The 18033-nt window shown below is 42.6% G+C and overlaps 1 protein-coding gene across 37 annotated transcripts in view; it reads right to left on the bottom strand.

Annotated features, from left to right (window-relative positions):
- HUWE1 (HECT, UBA and WWE domain containing E3 ubiquitin protein ligase 1) overlaps positions 1 to 18033 on the bottom strand; it is a 104428-nt gene that overhangs the window by 41320 nt on the left and 45075 nt on the right. For 20 of the 37 annotated variants that reach the window (XM_087888660.1, XM_087888646.1, XM_087888645.1 and 17 more), the window contains 6 exons: positions 10643 to 10700; positions 9919 to 10131; positions 1806 to 2051; positions 1561 to 1694; positions 868 to 968; positions 21 to 215 (listed from right to left, as the gene is read on the bottom strand). In XM_087888660.1, coding sequence (XP_087744786.1) covers positions 21 to 215; positions 868 to 968; positions 1561 to 1694; positions 1806 to 2051; positions 9919 to 10131; positions 10643 to 10700 — 947 coding nt within the window. Of the gene's footprint in view, positions 1 to 20; positions 216 to 867; positions 969 to 1560; positions 1695 to 1805; positions 2052 to 9918; positions 10132 to 10642; positions 10701 to 10783; positions 11222 to 18033 lie in introns of those variants that run through there. The other 17 variants (XM_087888668.1, XM_087888656.1, XM_087888652.1 and 14 more) reach the window with 3 other exon arrangements.

The following is an 18033-nucleotide window of genomic DNA, read 5'->3' on the forward strand; positions in this document are numbered from 1 at the left end:
GAGTTTTCTCCTCCCCTCACCTGATAGAAGGGGCTTGATCTGCTTGATTCGAGCTGCCATGGCTGGGGTTATTTTTGACTTCCCCTTTGGATCAGAAGAACTAGGCTCATCAGTTTCCATTGGTGCCAGGGTGTCACCATCTAGGCCAATTCCTTCTAGCAGCCCTTGGGCAGAAGCCTCCATGGTTCCAGCTCCTACTGCTTCTGGTTCACCATCTGCAAAAAGCAATGCTGATAAATTATCCATTCAACGTTCTTTCTACCAGCCCATTTCCCACAATTTCACTTAGAAGGACCTAAACTGTTCATTAATTCAGATTTCAATAGAATCTAATGGAATCGCCAGTACAAGCATAGAAAATCTTTAGAAGCTGGAAAACGGTAACCCCGTACCATGAAGGCAGGCTAAGTGTGGTGTTTGAGAGAGCAGAAAAGCAAAACTGTATAGGAGACCAATAGAGCAAGGTGGGAGTGTTAATTTCAAAAGAACTGTTAAACTCCCCCAGAACACCTCATTAAATGATAGTTTCCCATCAACAGTTTTCCATTTGAAAAAAAAAATTGGTTGTGTGCAAATGTAATCTCTTTTGTTAAGTCAGTACTTCTTGTCTGGTAAGAAATTGATTTATTAGTGTTGGAAGTTGCTTCAATAAAGCATAAAATATAACAATAATTTCACTGCTGTACGGGAAGAGCCTAAGATTGGTAAGAAAGCTGGCTACTGTACTTTGCCAGCAGGCATGCAGCACAAAATGCTTCTTCTGCCAAATAGCCTCCCCTCCCCAATACAGTTTTTATGGGATAGGAAATCTGAATTTTGTATCAAATCTCAACTCAACAGGTAAGAGCATCTATCTTCCAACCATACCAGCTTTTTTGGCTCCCTGGGTAGCACTTGGTACAGTTTTCTCTTCCTTTGGCACCAATTTCTGCATGTCAGCCTGGCCAAATTCACAACCTGAAGGTAAACTGCAAGCATAGAAAGGTCAGATACTGCTACAAGTAGCATGCATTGAGCAGATGCCCTGGTTTCTTTCACAACAGGAAAATATATAGATATATAGAACGAGCAATGGAACGAAGTAGAACAGTGGCACAGGGACCAAGGATCCTAGGCAATATCCCAGTTAGTACTGAACCACTGAAGGCTCAAAAGCTACTTTAGGCCACTTCAGTTTCTATTTGGCCTCTTGTCATTCTTAGAGGTGCTAAAAGGAGCCATGAAATGGCTGCAGCTCAGTTTAGCTATGGGTGAATTCTTCCTTGACCAACTGGCTCCAAGATGGTGCGATGGATATGGGAGAGAAAGTTTGTGCTGCCTTTGCTCGTTTGCCACATTCTACAACACACCCTTGCGTGCACGGTACCCCAACTCCTGAGACTTTTTACCAAGGGAACCGCTGACACACTTGAATCGATTCACTAAACCTATGGGCTTTGTTCTAGTGGTCTTGTGACCCAAATGCCCACTTATAAATAAGCAGTGTTTCTCTATCCATTTCCAGCCCAGCAAATTTATACCACCAGCAAAGTAGGTTTCACATCTACCACATGCCCATACCTGTTTGGCGTGCATAACGACAGCAGCACAGTGCTTTCCCATACCAGTGAACAGTACAGCTGGCTCAGCTTACTCAGCACACTCAGACCCAACTGTGAACCCCACTGGTTTACTGAGATGGCTCTAATTTCACTCTGTAAATGGAAGAGAAAAGTATGTTGCTGAACAGCTGAATTAGGCATTGGTGATATCAAGGAGCATGAAGGCCAAAAAAGAAATGAGCAAGGCAAAAAAGCAATTCTTACTTGTCCTACACGGCAAGTGTGCACAAACATCATGATGTAAGCATGGGCTGCTGTCAGGGCATGGAGTAAGGGTGTGGCCTGGGCAGAGAGAGTAGCATCAGCTACATTGCCAGCACATGCCAATTCCCGTAGCAGGACTGAACCACCAGGTTCCTCGATGGGCCGGTGCAAAGGCTCCAAGGAAGAGAGGATGGAATCCAGTTGAAGCAACCCTTCTTGCAGCACTTTTGGCTCATGAGACAGTGTCTAGGATACAGAAAACAGAATAGTGCAATCCATCAAATCACCTGAATAATATGTAAGTCTTTGCCTCAAAACCACACACTGTACCAAACTCTATTCCATGATGTTCAGTTTAAACTCATGACTTATGGTTTACTAAACATCCATGAATGCTCTTTCTCAGAAAAATACTGTCTAGTCTTTGTAGATACTGTATTCATAGACTGAACAAGTTGACATTCAGAATAAGTGATTTAAAAAAAAAAAGGTTTCTTGCTAACCACATTAACACTTCTCCATATTTGCTCACCATCTGGCTCACAACAACATTGAACCAACTTATGCCACATGCAAAAACAACAGCTATATAGGAATCCACACCCCAACTCATCCACTATAGCAGGGATGAACAGCCTGTACTTCTCAGGTGTCATGACCCAATATCCCATTTGGGACTCCAGAAAACTAGAATATCTATCTATCTATCTATCTATCTATCTATCTATCTATCTATCTATCTATCTATCTATCATCTATCTATCTATCTATCTGACATTTTTCAGAATGTTGGTGGCTTACACAGAAAAAAGTAGTTTAAAGTATCAGTTACAAAAATAAAAACACAATAGAATAGTAAAACCAGGGGGAAAAAATAAAGCTGTCACCATCGAATTAGGAAAAGTCTCTTTGAAAACACTGATCTTCATTAGTTTTCAAAAAAGAAAAAAAACTTATGAAGAGGGAGTTAATCTGATCTCAACAAGAAGAATGTCAGTATCAGTGCTACTACAAAAAACAGCATATTCTCACTTCAGTCCCCAAAGTGTGGGATTTTAGCAGCTTCTTCCTAATAGATCTGATAGGTTTGGGCCAACCAAAACAGATCCAAATTGGTCCCACAAACTAATTGGCTACTACTGCAGAATCCTTGAAACCAGTGTTGTACACTCATGACAGGGAGCCCCAAAATATGTGCATTACTGCATTCTGGACCAACTGTAGTTTCCAAATACTCTTTAAAGGCATTCCCAAGTAGAGCATGTTACTGTAGTCTAATCAAGTAGTGATGAGGGCACGAGTTAACTATAGTCAAGTCTTCTTGTCCTAGGTAAGGCCACAAGTAAAGCACCAGCCAAAGTTGGGCCTAGGCCCCCTTGGCCACAGCTTTCATCCATTTATCTTGTAGGAGCTGAGAGTCCTGAATGACCTGCAAGTAGAAAACCTGCATCAAGTAACTTGGGGGCGGGGGGGGAATCAGCCACCATAGATCACCTTAAAAAATTTTCTGATTTTTGCTGTTGGAGGGAGGTTAAGCGATGGAAGGCACATGCAGTGTTTAAAATACCTATTTGCCTCTTAAGTACCCCATAAATCCCCCAAAATATCCAAGGATTTCAATTTCACCTGGTGCTGATATTTTCTGTAGCTCCCCCAGCAAGGAAAGAAGATAAATTATGTCTTCCAACCAACATAATGCATAAACCCTGTCTGTGGTAGGATAGAATCTTTGATTGATTATATACTGAATCTCTTCTGATTGTGTTATTGTACAGGTTGTCCCTGACCCAAAGGTGGCTTTTTAAAAAAAGGCAAACTGGACTTTCCAATTTTTCTTTAAGATGTTTCATTTCTCATTTAAGAAGCTTCTTCAGTTTGTTCAACAACTGAATGAACAGTTGTAAATCAAAGGCTACCTGTACATGAATGGATCTGTAAAGAAACAGCCCACTTAAGATAAACAATCATATATAAAAGCCAAATTCAGATCCAAGATGATGAACCACCGAATGAAGAAAAAGGAAACAATGCCACAGTTCACTGCCCTAAGAGTCTATTACCAAATTTAATTACTATCATTCCAAAATTGCCCACTAAAATATAGCCTTCCTGAAAAGAAAATGTTGTACATGCTGAGAGAGACAGTTAAGCTCTGAAGCCAAACTGCATTCCTAAAAATATCCTTTCCAGTGAAATGCAGTAATCATATCACTGCCCATATCAAAAATTTGTGGAAAGTTATGACCATACAGTTGAACATGCAGATCCATAGACTGCTACTGTAATGCATATTTTCTTGATCCACAAGTGTCAATCTGTTATTTAAAAGCCAAATAAGCCTTTTTTCCAAGAAACCTGAAGAAAATACAGCAGCTATGGGTGGCTGAACACAAAATCCCTGGGACATTTACACTGCCCTAGGAAGCAAAAATTCAACTTTTTTTACTTATTAAAATTCACAGCATCTTTGCTTAGCACAAATGAAAGCACATACCTTAGATAAGCAATAGGATACATGATGTATTACTGACCAGCCACTATAAACCCAAACTGGAGAATGACAAAAGGTCCAGGTGTTATATCACTATTCCTTTCAGAACAACATGCAATAATTATGAATTCAGGTAGTCCTTGCTTACCAACCACCTTATTTAGTGATTATTCAAAGTTACAACCGTGCAGAAAAATAGTCTTCTGCAATCACATGCTCACCATTTGTATGCTTCGCAACTGGCGTATAACATCTTAAGACAGGGTCACATGTTTCCTTTAGTGACCGTGGTGTTTCACTAACGGCTGAAGGAGACGTGTGGTTGTAAGCCCATCATGGTCACATGATTTTCCGCTTAGAGACTGGAGGTGCCAGACTCAATTGTAGTTGCTAAGTAAAGACTGCCTGAAGTCTTTACTTATACAGCCATTCTTGATCACATTTATGTACTTGCTTTCGGATTTATTTCCCTCTCTTTCTTGCAGAGCTCTTTTGGCTCTACATAGAAGGAAAGTTTTGGAATGAATTTCAAAATCTCTTTGGGATGAGAGCTATATGAAAATATCAAGCACATGGGATATGCAAAGGGAACTGTGAATAATTCTGGACTATTTTTATAGGAAGAGAAAAAAAATATATTCCAAAAACAAGAATAGACTCTTAGCTGGGCATAAGAAATGTTTGGACTTATTAATCGCCCATCTCTCTCACAGAGGGGGCTCTGGGCGGTAATTTACTTTCTTTTTATTCTGAATTTGTAAATAATTGTCCATGGATAGAAAATATGCATTCTAATTTGTAGAAAGATGTTGGGTTTTACTTTGTACCATGTAAGGGTACCATCAGCTGCTCACCTAGGGATGCACTGAACTATATAATTTTGGCGGGGGGCAGGGAGCTAAATTTATGCATCCAACTGTATTCACTGTAGCAACTGTATCGCTTTAGCTTTTCTGCTTGCCTTGATCCCAACAGACACAGGTGTTCAGCTAGGCATGCATTTCATACGGAATGCTTACAAGGCTTGGTCACAGAATCTCAGTGTCAAGCCTGATCATCTCACAAGATAGTGGGTTGTTTTTGCTATCCTTACTGCCTATAGTTCAAAGGGAGGGAACAGATTAGTCTTGCCAATAATATAAGATAACACTGAACCTGCCCCTGCAGGGGCAGGGTTGAGCTGAGGATTTTGTGCAATTCCTGCATGATAAAGTCGCTCAGATTCGGGAAGGCTTGGACTCCGACTGGGTGAGTCCGGGAGGGAGGTGGAGGTGAGTCTGGAGAATTCTATCTGGGAAAAGTTTGACCCCGTGGCTCCCGAGGACGTGGACAGGATTCTGGGTAGGCTTAGTGCTGCCACATGTTTATTGGACCCATGTCCCTCCTGGTTGGTACTGGCCTCCTGGGAGGTTACACGAGGCTGGCTCCAGGGGATTATAAATGCTTCTTTGAGTGAGGGTGCCTTTCCCGCTGTCTTGAAAGAGGCGGTGGTAAGGCCCCTCCTCAAGAAACCATCCCTGGACCCGGCTCTATTAGCAAATTACCGTCCAGTCTCCAACCTTCATTTTGTGGCGAAGGTTGTCGAGAGTGTGGTGACACGACAGCTACCCCAGTACCTGGAGTAAGCTGTCTATCTGGACCCGTACCAGTCGGGCTTCAGGCAGGGGTACAGCACAGAAATGGCATTGGTCGCGTTGGTGGATGATCTCTGGAGGGCTCGGGATAGGGGTTGCTCCTCTGTCCTGGTCCTATTAGATCTCTCAGCAGCTTTTGATACCATCGACCATGGTATCATGCTGCAGCGGTTGAGGGGGTTAGGAATTGGAGGCACCGTGTTACGGTGGTTCTCCTACCTCTCTGACCGCTTGCAGTTTGTGTTGGCAGGGGGGCAGAGGTCGACCTCGAGGCGCCTCGCTTGGGGAGTGCCGCAGGGGTCGGTCCTCTCACCCCTTCTGTTCAACATTTATGTGAAGCCGCTGGGTGAGATCATCTGTGGTTTTGGGGTGAGAATCCACCAGTAGGCTGATGACACTCAGCTGTACATCTCCACCCCAAACCACCCCAATGATGCCCTTGATGTGATGTCCCGCTGCCTGGAGGCCGTGTGGGTCTGGATGGGGAAAAATAGGCTCAAGCTCAACCCTTCCAAGACTGAGTGGCTGTGGCTCCCGGCGTCCCGGTATAGTCAGCTGGTGCATCGCTGACTATTGGGGGTGAATCTCTGCCCCCCACAGAGAGGGCTCGCAATCTGAGTGTCCTCCTGGACTCACGGCTGTCTTTAGAAGAGCATATGACGGCCGTAGCCAGGGCCGTCATATGGCCCTTTTTATCAGGTTCGCCTGATCCGCCAGTTGCGTCCCTTTCTGGACCGGGACGCCTTGCGCACGGTCACTCATGCCCTCGTCACCTCCCGTCTGGACTATTGTAATGCTCTCTACATGGGGCTCCCCTTGAAGAGCATTCGGAGGCTCCAACTGGTCCAGAATGCGGCTGCGCGGGTGGTTATGGCGCAGCTTGTTACGCCCATGTAACACCTCTCCTGCGTGAGTTGCACTGGCTCCCAGTGGTCTTCCGAGTGCAATTCAAGGTGTTGGTCACCACCTTTAAAGCGCTCCATGGCATAGGACCAGGATATCTATGGGACCACCTTCTGCCACCAACAGCCTCCCACCGACCAGTTCGCTCCCACAGAGAGGGACTCCTCAGGGTGCCTTCAGCCAAGTTATGTCGGCTGGCGACACCCAGGAGGAGAGCCTTCTCTGTGGGAGCTCCTGCCCTCTGGAATGAATTGCCCCCGGATATTCGTAACATTTCTGACCTCCGGGTTTTTCGCTGTGCCCTCAAGACCCTACTGTTCCGACAGACGGGGCTATCAAATTGATTGATTTTAAATTGGGTTTTAATTTTGGGTTTTAAAATTCAGCCAAAACTATTTAATGATTTTAATTAATTTTAACTAGATATTGTATATTTGTGTATTTGTATTTTAATTCTGGCTGTACACCGCCCTGAGTCCTTCGGGAGAATGGGCGGTATATAAATAAAATTATTATTATTATTATTATTATTATTATTATTATTATTATTATTTAATCTTTAGTGAGATTCACAGCCTTTGAGGCTGGTTAATAGCTCAGCAGCTCGAGTCCTAACCAAGGACCTAGGAACTGTTAAGGTATCGTCGGAGGATGTAAGCTGTTCCGAGTAAGGTGGTTTTTTGTAGAGTCAAAATGTTCAAGTCCGGCAAATTTAGAATTTCTAAATAGCGGGGTAGCCCTTTGGGTATTGCTCCAAGGGCTCCAATTACAATCGGGACAACACACGATTTTTTTTTCCACAGTCGCTCAACTTCAATTTGCAAATCTCGGTACTTTGTGATTTTTTCTTGCTGCTTATCTTCAATCCGTGCATCACCAGGTATTGCAATGTTTTGTTGTTGTTGTTGTTGTTGTTGTTGTTGTTGTTGTTGTTATTATTATTATTATTATTATTATTATTATTATTATTATTATTGTAGACTCCTTGCCACCTTATTGGGATGCTATTAACACAGCACACCTAGACTGCTAGCCCTACAGTTGCTAATCAGCATTATTTGAAAAATCTGTGCTAAATGAAATTTAGTCTAGGGTAAATATTAAAAATGTGGGGGTTTTTTTTAGTGAAAGGAGGATTATTCATGGTGTTTAATAGATTGATATATTGTGTTAATTTTTCTGACCTATTTTTATTCAACTGTAAGGGATTTCTGAAGAGGCAATATTATGTCCAGCATAAAAATGGTGAACCTGCTGGTTCAATGATTGGGTAAACACCGTTTTCCATTTTACAGTATTAATGCTTAGTTAGTAGTGGTGGGGAATTTGATCAACCTCAAACCTGCCTAGAAACCACATTTGGTCTACGGTCAGGACATTTCCACACAAACATGATCTGTGGAGAGTAGAGAGCTCTAAACATCTTCAGAAGAAATTGCATATACTTTTATTCAAACATTACAGGATTAAGCCCTGATTCTAACACTTAATTTGAGCTCTGGCAAATAACGTTTTGGCATAGACAAGTGAGAGCTCCATGATGGTTCGCTTGTACAGGTAGTTCTATAGTTACGACCACAATGGACCCAAAGTTTCTGTTCCTAAACAAGAGAGTTGTTAAGTGAGGTTAGCCTCATTTTATGACATTTCTTACCACAGTTGTTAAGTGAATCCCTGCAGTTGTTGTGAATGGTTGTTAAGTGAATCTAGCTTTCCTATTGACTTTGTTTGCCAGAAAGCCCAAAAGATGAACACATGACCCTGGGACCCTGCAACCATCATAAATACATGCCAGATGTCAAGCGTTTAATTTTGATCATGTGACCATGGGATGCTGCAACAGTTAAGTGTGAAACATGGTCATAAGTCACTTTTTTCAGTGCCGTTAACTTTAAAAACAGTCACTAAATGAATGGTTGTAAATCGAGGATCACTTGTAAATATTATGCAGATCCTTAAGTATGACATTACTAGTAATGTACGGATGGATTCCCATTGTACTCCACTTAGCAGTCATGTTGCTTGAATCAATCCTTATGCTTGCTAAAGCCGTGTTGATTAAAAATGGCAGTTTCCTCCCATGAAAAGAGTTTCATCAGAAAAGCCAACTATTAGTCAGTTTTAAAATTCTGGACTAATATTTTCCAAATTGCATAATTCCAAAAGAGGAATATTACAATTGGTATAAATTATGCAAATCAGAGAAATGGATATGACTTACTTCATTCATACTTTGCACACTTCCTACATTCATTCTTGCAGTTATGTGAACCTTACTTTGTTCCCAAAATTCATACTGAACAGGCAAAAACTGTAACAGCTCATTGCTACCCTATCCCCTAAAAATTGAGGGGAGGGTGTCAATTGTACTACAAAATCTACAAGTGCCAGCCAATATACTAAACAATACAGAGTTGCAGTTCAGCAACATCTGGGAGAATACAGATTTCTTGTCCTTGATAATATATTCATTCCCAAACCAAAATTTAAAAGACTCCTAGACTTGCAGGTGTGTATGTGCAAGTACAAGGGTGTAAACCTGAATATTAACTATAACATACCAACAAAATGAGACTATTTCACCCATTTTGTGAATCAAAAATACCATATTCTTGGTAATATAGATCTCTATGTTCAGAGACTTCGCTTCTTTCTCTTTGCTTTTCTCCTTTAAATTCATCCTAATTGGACAAGCTCTATAGCTTCATCCCATTAATGGATTCTTCCTATACTAGACATTTTATGGTAATATACTACCGTTTCCCCCCCAAATAAGACATCCCCTGATAATAAGCCCAATTGGGCTTTTGAGTGCATGGCAATAAGGCCAAGCGCTTATTTCAGGGTTCCAAAAAATATAAGACAGGGTCTTATTTTCGGGGAAACATGGTAGATAGGACAATTCTGAATCTAAGATTGCTAGAAAAAAGCAACCATGATCCTCTGGTAAATTTTGCAAACCTAACAAGCACTGTCAGCTACAGTGATGCAATCAACACGAGCCTGTAACAGGTGCATGGGGGAATTAAGAGTAGGATTTCCAGAAGTCTGAGTATACTTCCAACTCAATGGCAGTGATAATTACCTTCTGGAAAGGGAAATGTTGTATTCTCCTCCTTACCAATATGGATTTGCAGACTCCAGCCACAGCTTGGCAGGCTGCTGAAGTGGGGAAGTCTATGGGCAAGTTGGGCAGGCCCAAGATGGTCACAAGGGGCAGCAGACCCTTCTGATTCACAAATTCCTGGCAATGGTCATCTGTAGTATTATTGCTGAGGATTGACTCCACAAATTTCATCTGGGGAGAAAGAAAAATGATAGGAAAAGAGGGAAGAAAAGAATTAGGGTTTTTACAGTTCTAGAAACTGCTGATATTCTACATCAAGGGGTATGGAAAATATAACAATTTCTTAATTCAGTAGTTCCTTAACAGATTCTAGAATATATACTGTCAAGATCAAATCCACCCAACTTTTTAAATAGCAAGAACATTAAAGCCAAAAATAAGGTTTTGGGTAATTTTATAACATTCCCAGAACACAAGTATCAAAATCAAAATAAAAACCTCTTCTATTTCAACATCTGAAACTACGGTAATTTAAGGATACCATCCAACTCAACAGCAGAACCAGCACAGCAGTATTATTTTAACAAGTATTTGAGGTAGCTATTACATTTTTGAACTCCTGTCCTGTTATAGTTTGAAAATCTTATCAAGTATAGCAATGTTAAAGCAGAAAATATTAAATTTTTTCATAAACACTTTGGAAAAGTGTATGTTAAGCTCCACCTGCTATTCAAGAACTTACCACATTAAGGATGTAATCCATGAGAGGAATTGGTATCCGTTCTTCTGTCCCAACGACCCTAGAAAGAGGGAAAATTACGATCACTGCAAATCTTCCATTTTTTTTTTTTTACAATGGACACGTGTGATCTCCTACACTCACATTTTAGATTTTATGCAAAGCCTTCTTCCATTAAGGTTTTCCAAAGAGATAACAGTGAAAAAAGGGCGGAACTATTACTCATCCAGCCTCTTTTAACTCAAAATATCCATAGGGCAGCTCTGCATATGGACTCCGGCAGTACTGTGCCAAAAACGGCAACAAAATGACAAAAGGAACCAGGACTGAAGGGGAAAAAGAAAAAAAGAAAAAAAGAAATGGCAAGGGGAGGAATGAAGCAATATTGTCCATTTTGGCCGGAGGCCTTGAACTGGATTAAAAATGGGAATGTGGCAAGATCCATGAATGGTCGACTGCCAGGCGCCATGGAGTTCTGCAGCAAAATGGAGCCAGGCAGGAGAGAGAGAAGAGGAAGAATCGGAGAGTGACGTAAAGAGCATGCTCCGTACAGAATTTGGTCGGGAAAAGAAGAAAATGTCTGATGTAAGCAAGGAGGGATCAAGCAAAATGCAGGGCGGGGAGGTGGGTGAGGGGAGGATATTGGGGCGACTCCAGTCCCACCAGGCACCTGCCACATGGCAGCAGACAAGCCAAAAGGAAATCCGGCCCTGCTACTTTAGCCAGAAGAAACATGGCCTCCTCCCTGAAGCTAGAAGAAGTTTAACTGTTTCTAGACCCTAAAAATATAAAGATCTTACTTCTACTTTCAACAAGGGCAACATAAGGATTGCAGAATCTTAATTCGAAACAAATTTTTGTATTAATGGGGAAACCAGAAAAGTGTTGAATCGAGGCTGCCTTTAAGGTAATGAACTAGTTATATTTTTTAAAAAAATAAAACTGGGAGGGAAGCCTCCCCCCCCATTCTGCTTTCTTTTCCTTGCAAAGCATCATGATGTCCCTGAATTAGCTGATACCAAATGCTGAATACCAGTTTTGCATTTTCCCCAGCATCACCCAGCACAACTCCTATAAATGAGGAGTTGATGGGGTTAAATTGTCCCATAGACAGAAAATTTCAGAGTTCAGAAGTTTACAAAGAAACAGCTGGCAGGCGCTCAGGAGCTGTGGAAGACTTTGCCAAACAAACAGTGAGCCAAGACAGTCTCTCAGCAAGGTTCTCACAAGCTGAAATCAGGGTGCCAGAGAGCAGGCGCACTCTGCTAAAAATGCTTAAAGTGACATTACATCCCACTCCATTTGTTGGCTCTGGAAACTTTTTGTCCTCAGAAATATCACATTCGCTGTGTTATAGGTCCCTGAAGTTCTATCAGTTCAAATAACTCTAGTTTTTTTTTCTCTACAAGAAGTATTATGAAGCTTCAGCCTCTGATTCAAAGAGCTGCTGAAATCTTTCAAAAGAGGTCCATATTAATGTACAGGAATGCCTATGAGCATTTCTTCTAAACTGTCAAAATAGCATATGGAAACAACTAGGAATAGCTTCTGGAGCAGTCAAATGAGCCTAGGGCAGTGATGGCTAACCTTTTTGCCATCGCGTGCCAGGAGAGGGGGGGCAGGGCAGGGTCGCGCGCGCACGTGCCCACGTGCATGTGTGCGCAACCCCCTCCCCCCCGCTCCTGGCACATGATGGCCTGGTAGGCCCGTTTTTCTTTCTTACCTGGTTCCAGATCCTCTCTGTGTATCAGGGAAGGGCGAAAACAGCCTTTCCCACTCCCTTGGAGGCCCTACGGAGGCTGAAAGGGCTCATTTCCCAACTCCCGGTGGGACAGGAAGTGACATTTTTTGCTGTCCCCAGCCTCCAGAACCTCTCTAGGAATCTGTAGAAGCCTCTCTAAAAGTCTCTGGAGGCTGGGGACAGGAAAAAAGTCACTTCCTGTCCCACCGGGAGTCGGGAAATGGGCCCTTTCAGCCTCCGTAGGGCCTCCAAGGGGGTGGGAAAGGCTGTTTTCACCCTTCCCAGACAAATAGAGAGGATCTGGAGCCAGGTAAGAAAGAAAAACGGGCCTTCCCCACCCCCCACCCCCAGGCCCTCCAAAGGCAGGAAACAGCCTGTTTCCCTACTTCTGGTGGGCCCAGAAGGCCCGAAAATCAGCTGGCCGGCGCGCGCATGCGCCCCAGAGCTGAGCTGGGGTGCCCACTAATATGGCTCCGCATGCCACCTGTGGCACGCGTGCCATAGGTTCACCATCACGGGCCTAGGGGAAAAGGCTACTTTAATCATTCCAAAATTGATTTTTCTGATTAGAGCTAATACTTTAAAGAGTAAAAAAGACTTGATATTTATTATACTCATAAAACAAAAATTATTTGGAAATTAATGTAATTAGTTTTGCTTAAAAGAGAATTTGAAAGGAGGTATTCTGTGAACATTAATAATTCAGTGAACTTATTTCTCCAAGACCAGCCTGAATTAAAACTTGTCATGGTATATACTTAACTACCATTCACATTCACACATGAACATGCAGCCTTGGGTCTGATTAGCATCCTGAAAGCCCCCTCCCATCTTTTAATTAACTTTTAATGTCACCTTTAATTACTCTTGCCTCTGTTTTAAATTTTAAGTTTGATTTTTATGTTAATATTTTACTTGTACACTGCCTAGAGTCCCTCTGTGAGGGAGATTTTATTTTATTTATTTAATTTTATATCAAATTTATATACCGCCCTTCTCCCTGAGGACTCAGGGCGGTGTACAGCCAAATAAAAACATAAACTACAAAAATTAAAATACTATTAAAAAGATATATATAAATTTGGCCCCGTAATTAAAAAACAATGACAAACCAATTAAAAACATTTAAAAGTATTAAGCCAGCTCGGCTTGCTGAAAAAAGAAAGTTTTAAGGGCACGGCGGAAGGCACCAAGGTCTTAGATTCTCCTTATCTCTGGGGCCAGCTGGTTCCAGAGGGTAGGTGCCCCCACAGAGAAGACCCTCCCCCTGGGGGTCACCAGCCTACATTGTTTGGCTGATGGCATCCCGAGGAGGCCCTCTCTGTGGGAGCGCACGGGTCGATGGGAGGTCGTCGGTAGCAGCAGGCGGTCTCGAAGATATCTAGGTCCTATGCCATGGAGCGCTTTAAAGGTGATAACCAACACCTTGAAGCGCACCCGGAAGACCACTGGGAGCCAGTGCAGCTCATGCAGGAGAGGTGTTGTATGGGAGTGCCATGCAGCTCCCATAACTACCCGCACGGCCGCATTCTGGACCAGTTGGAGCCTCCGGGTGCCCCTCAAGGGGAGCCCGATGTAGAGAGTGTTGCAATAGTCCAGGCGAGAGGTGACGAGGGGCATGAGTGACTGTGCACAGGGAATCCCAATCAAGAAAGGGCCGCAACTGGCGTATCAAGCGAACCTGACAAAAAGTCCCCCTGGCCACAGCCATCAGATGTTCCTCCAAGGACAGCTGCGTATCCAGAAGGACTCCCAGATTGCGAGCCCTCTCTGAGGGGGCCAAAGACTCGCCCCCAATAGTCAGAGATGGAATCATCTGACTATATCGGGATGCCGGGAACCACAGCCACTCAGTCTTGGAAGGGTTGAGTTTGAGCCGGTTTCTCCCCATCCATATCCACATAGCCTCCAGGCACTGGGACATTACTTCAAGGGCATCATTGGGGTGGCCAGGGGTGGAGATGTACAGCTGGGTGTCATCAGCGTACTGGTGGTACTTCACCCCAAAGCCACGGATGATCTCACCCAGCGGCTTCACATAAATGTTGAACAGAAGGGGCGAGAGAACTGACCCCTGAGGCACTCCACATATGAGAGGCCTCGAGGTCGACCTCTGCCCCCCTGCCAACATGAACTGCGACCGGTCGGAGAGAAAGGAGGAGAACCACCATAGCACGGTGCCCCCGCTCCCCAACTCTTCCAACCGGTGCAGCATGATACCATGGTCGATGGTATCAAAAGCCGCTGAGAGGTCTAACAGGGCCAGAATAGAGGAGCAACCTCTGTCCTGAGCCCTCCAGAGATCATCTACCAACGCGACCAATGCCATTTCCGTGCTGTGCCCGGGCCTGAAACCCGACTGGAACGGATCTAGATAGGACATTTCCTCCAGGTACTGCGGAAACTGTCGTGCGGCCACACTCTCAACAACCTTCGCCACAAAGTGAAGGTTGGAATCAGGACGATAGTTGGCTAATACTGCCGGATCCAGGGAAGGCTTCTTGAGGAGAGGCCTCACCACTGCCTCTTTCAAGGCCGTGGGGAAGTAACCCTCACTCAACGAAGCGTTGATAATTCCCTGGAGCCAGCCTCGTGTAACCTCCCGGGAAGCCAGTACTAACCAGGAGGGACATGGGTCCAGTAAACATGTGGCCGCACTAAGTCTCCCCAGAATCCTGTCCACGTCATCAGGGGTCACAGAGTCAAATTCTTCCCAGATAACATTCTCAAGACTATTACTCGTCACCCTGCCCGGATCTACCCAGTCAGAGTCCAACTCCCCCCGGATCTGAGCGATTTTGTCATACAGATATTGTCCGAAATCCTCAGCCCTGCCTTCCAGGGGGTCCTCCCGCGCTCCCGGATGTAGCAGGGAGCGGGTCACCCTAAACAGGGCGGCTGGACGATTCTCTGATGACACAATAAGAGAGGAAAAGTAATTAAACTTTGCCGCTTTTATCGCCACTAGGTAGGTCTTAATATGTGACCTTACCAGTGTTCGGTCAGATTCAGCGAGACTGGCCCTCCAACTGCTCTCCAGGCGTCTTTTCCGGCGCTTCATCTCCCTCAGCTCCTCGGTAAACCAATGGGTGATTACTAAATGTGGTGCTAGCTGGCTGGCCACAGACAGACAGTCGGACAGAGGGACAGCTGTGCAAGACAATAGCATTACATTAAAAAGAAATGACCACTCTGAAAGAATTTATTTCGAGGACAGAAAAATGTAGCACTTGAACCACTTGTTGGCCCGACAAAGATATGTTTGCCTCTATTTCACATAAAACTCAGACTGATGAAGAATTTTGTGAAAGCGATGAATAAGGAAGGTGAAAGCTTTTTGTTATTTGAGACAGATACTTTCAAGAACAACTGATGCCAAGATTAAGGAAGGAATTTTTGTTGGTCTACAGATCAGATATATCATCAACAACAAGCGTTGAAGGACCTGTTAGTGGGGCCAGAGAAAACAGCCTGGAAAGCATTCAAGGATGTTGTTCAGAATTTTCTTGGGAACTACAGAAAACCAAACTACATTCAGCTGGTTCACAATTTTTTTACAGCAAACAAGATCATGAATTCCAAATGCCACTGAAGATTCATTTTCTGCAATCACCCTTGGACTTCTTTCACAAAAATCTAGGTGCAGTAAATGATGAATATGGTGAAACGTTTCACTAGGACATTGCCACAATGGAAAAATGGTATCAGGTAACCATCAATGCTGGTTAACTATTGTTGGACATTGCAGTGAGATATATCAAACACTGAGTACAAATGAAAATCAGCAGCAAAACACTTTTAGGCCTGTTGAACTCATGCAGTGTCAGAAACATTATGTCATTAAATACATCATAGTCATTGAAAGTTAATTTGATATTTCTCAAGATTTCTAAGTGATACAATGAATCTGAAATTATATTTGTCTTGAATTTGAAAACATCTATTATAATCACCAGAAATTTTTCAAGAAGTACAATTTTTGGAAAAAAATTGTTGTCCAGTGGAATCAATACTGACTTGATGGCACATAATCCATAAATACTATCTGACTGCACTTGAACCATATACAACCAATTAACAGTAACACTTGATCAATGTGCTAGCCTTGCTCACAACTCATAACAGCAAGTGATCCTTTATTACAAACATTGTATATTTTTTTAGATAAAATTTTAAAATAAAAATTGTCACAGATTCTTCCTGGAGAGGGGAGGAAATGCATCTTCTCATGAAAACCTGTAATATACTACAGATACACGGAGAAGGAGGGGATAATTCACATTTATTTGCAAACAGGGATCCACTGGAAAAAGAGAAATTTATTTCCTAATATGCATATGAAAGATTGTGATACAGATGAGTAAAAACCTAGTCAGTTTTGAAATCTAATTAAATTATCATCCCACCATTAGGCTTTGTTTTGCCCAAGTGATTTTTACATTTCCTCCTCAAAGAAGAAAAAGAAATAAAGGATGAATTCACTGTCAGTATATTTGCTTTTTGTCCTTTTTTATCATTTCAAAAACATTTGAGGGTTATAAAACCTGAGCAGGCAAAGGCATCTATGTGCATCTATGTAGCCCAATTTAAAGTAAAATAGAAAAATAAGTTAGAAAATATGTATCAACTCTATACAGAAGCTGTGCTTTCCAAAATCAGTTCAGACATGGAAGCCCAAAAGCACCTACCAGATTTCTAAAAGAAACTCAGATTCTACTTTGTCTCTAAATGATGAAATGCATATCTTTGCTCTTTTAATATAGATAGTACTGAGAAAGCAAGAGATATTGATAGCAAATTCACCAATAATGACTTTTTTCCAAATAAAAATATACCCTCTTCTGGAAATGGGATGAAATATTGCAGCCACAAAATTTGGAGATCTACTGCAGCTGTTTTAATTTGTGTGTTTGTTTTAAGAAATAAAAAATGCATAAAGGCTACCCTACACGTAATTTATATGAGTATGGGTAGCATACACAAATAAAATTTTAAAAAACAACCAGAATTAAACCAAAAAGGAAAATAGCAATAGCAATAGCATTTACAATGCTTTACAGCCCTCTCTAAGCGGTTTACAGAGTCAGCATATGGCCCTCAATAATCTGGGTCCTCATTTTACCCACCTCGGAAGGATGGAAGGCTGAGTCAACCTTGAGCCTGGTGAGATTTGAACTACCAAATTGCAGGCAGCCAGCAGGCAGAAGTAGCTTGCAGTACTGCACTCTAACCACTGTGCCATCGTGGTTCATAGAACCAAAATAAAACCAATAAACAATCATAGACATATCTGAACATTTAAAACATTTATAAGCTGCCCATCTTATATTGAATAACAAGCTCTCACTCAAACTGTGTGTGTGTGTGTCCTCATTTCAAAAGGCAACCATAGCAACAGAGAAGGCATATTGTCGAGATCTTATTAAATGACACTGTCTCAGAGATGGAACTAGGAGCATGTTTACTCTGTATGACTGAGTGATATAGACAGAAATAATCAGATAAGTGGTCCTACAAATAGCCTAGTCCTGTGCCATGATCTGAAAACCAGTACAGCTCCCCAATCCAAAGACCATCACTGGTCATCAAAATGTACAACCACAGTGCAGCCTCAGCACTATACTCCAGTTTGAGACCAGACTGAAAGAGCTTC

This window comes from Pantherophis guttatus, chromosome 2 (genome assembly GCF_059756535.1).
Source record: "Pantherophis guttatus breed Tessera chromosome 2, ASM5975653v1, whole genome shotgun sequence".
In the NCBI taxonomy this organism is placed as follows: Eukaryota; Metazoa; Chordata; class Lepidosauria; order Squamata; family Colubridae; genus Pantherophis; species Pantherophis guttatus.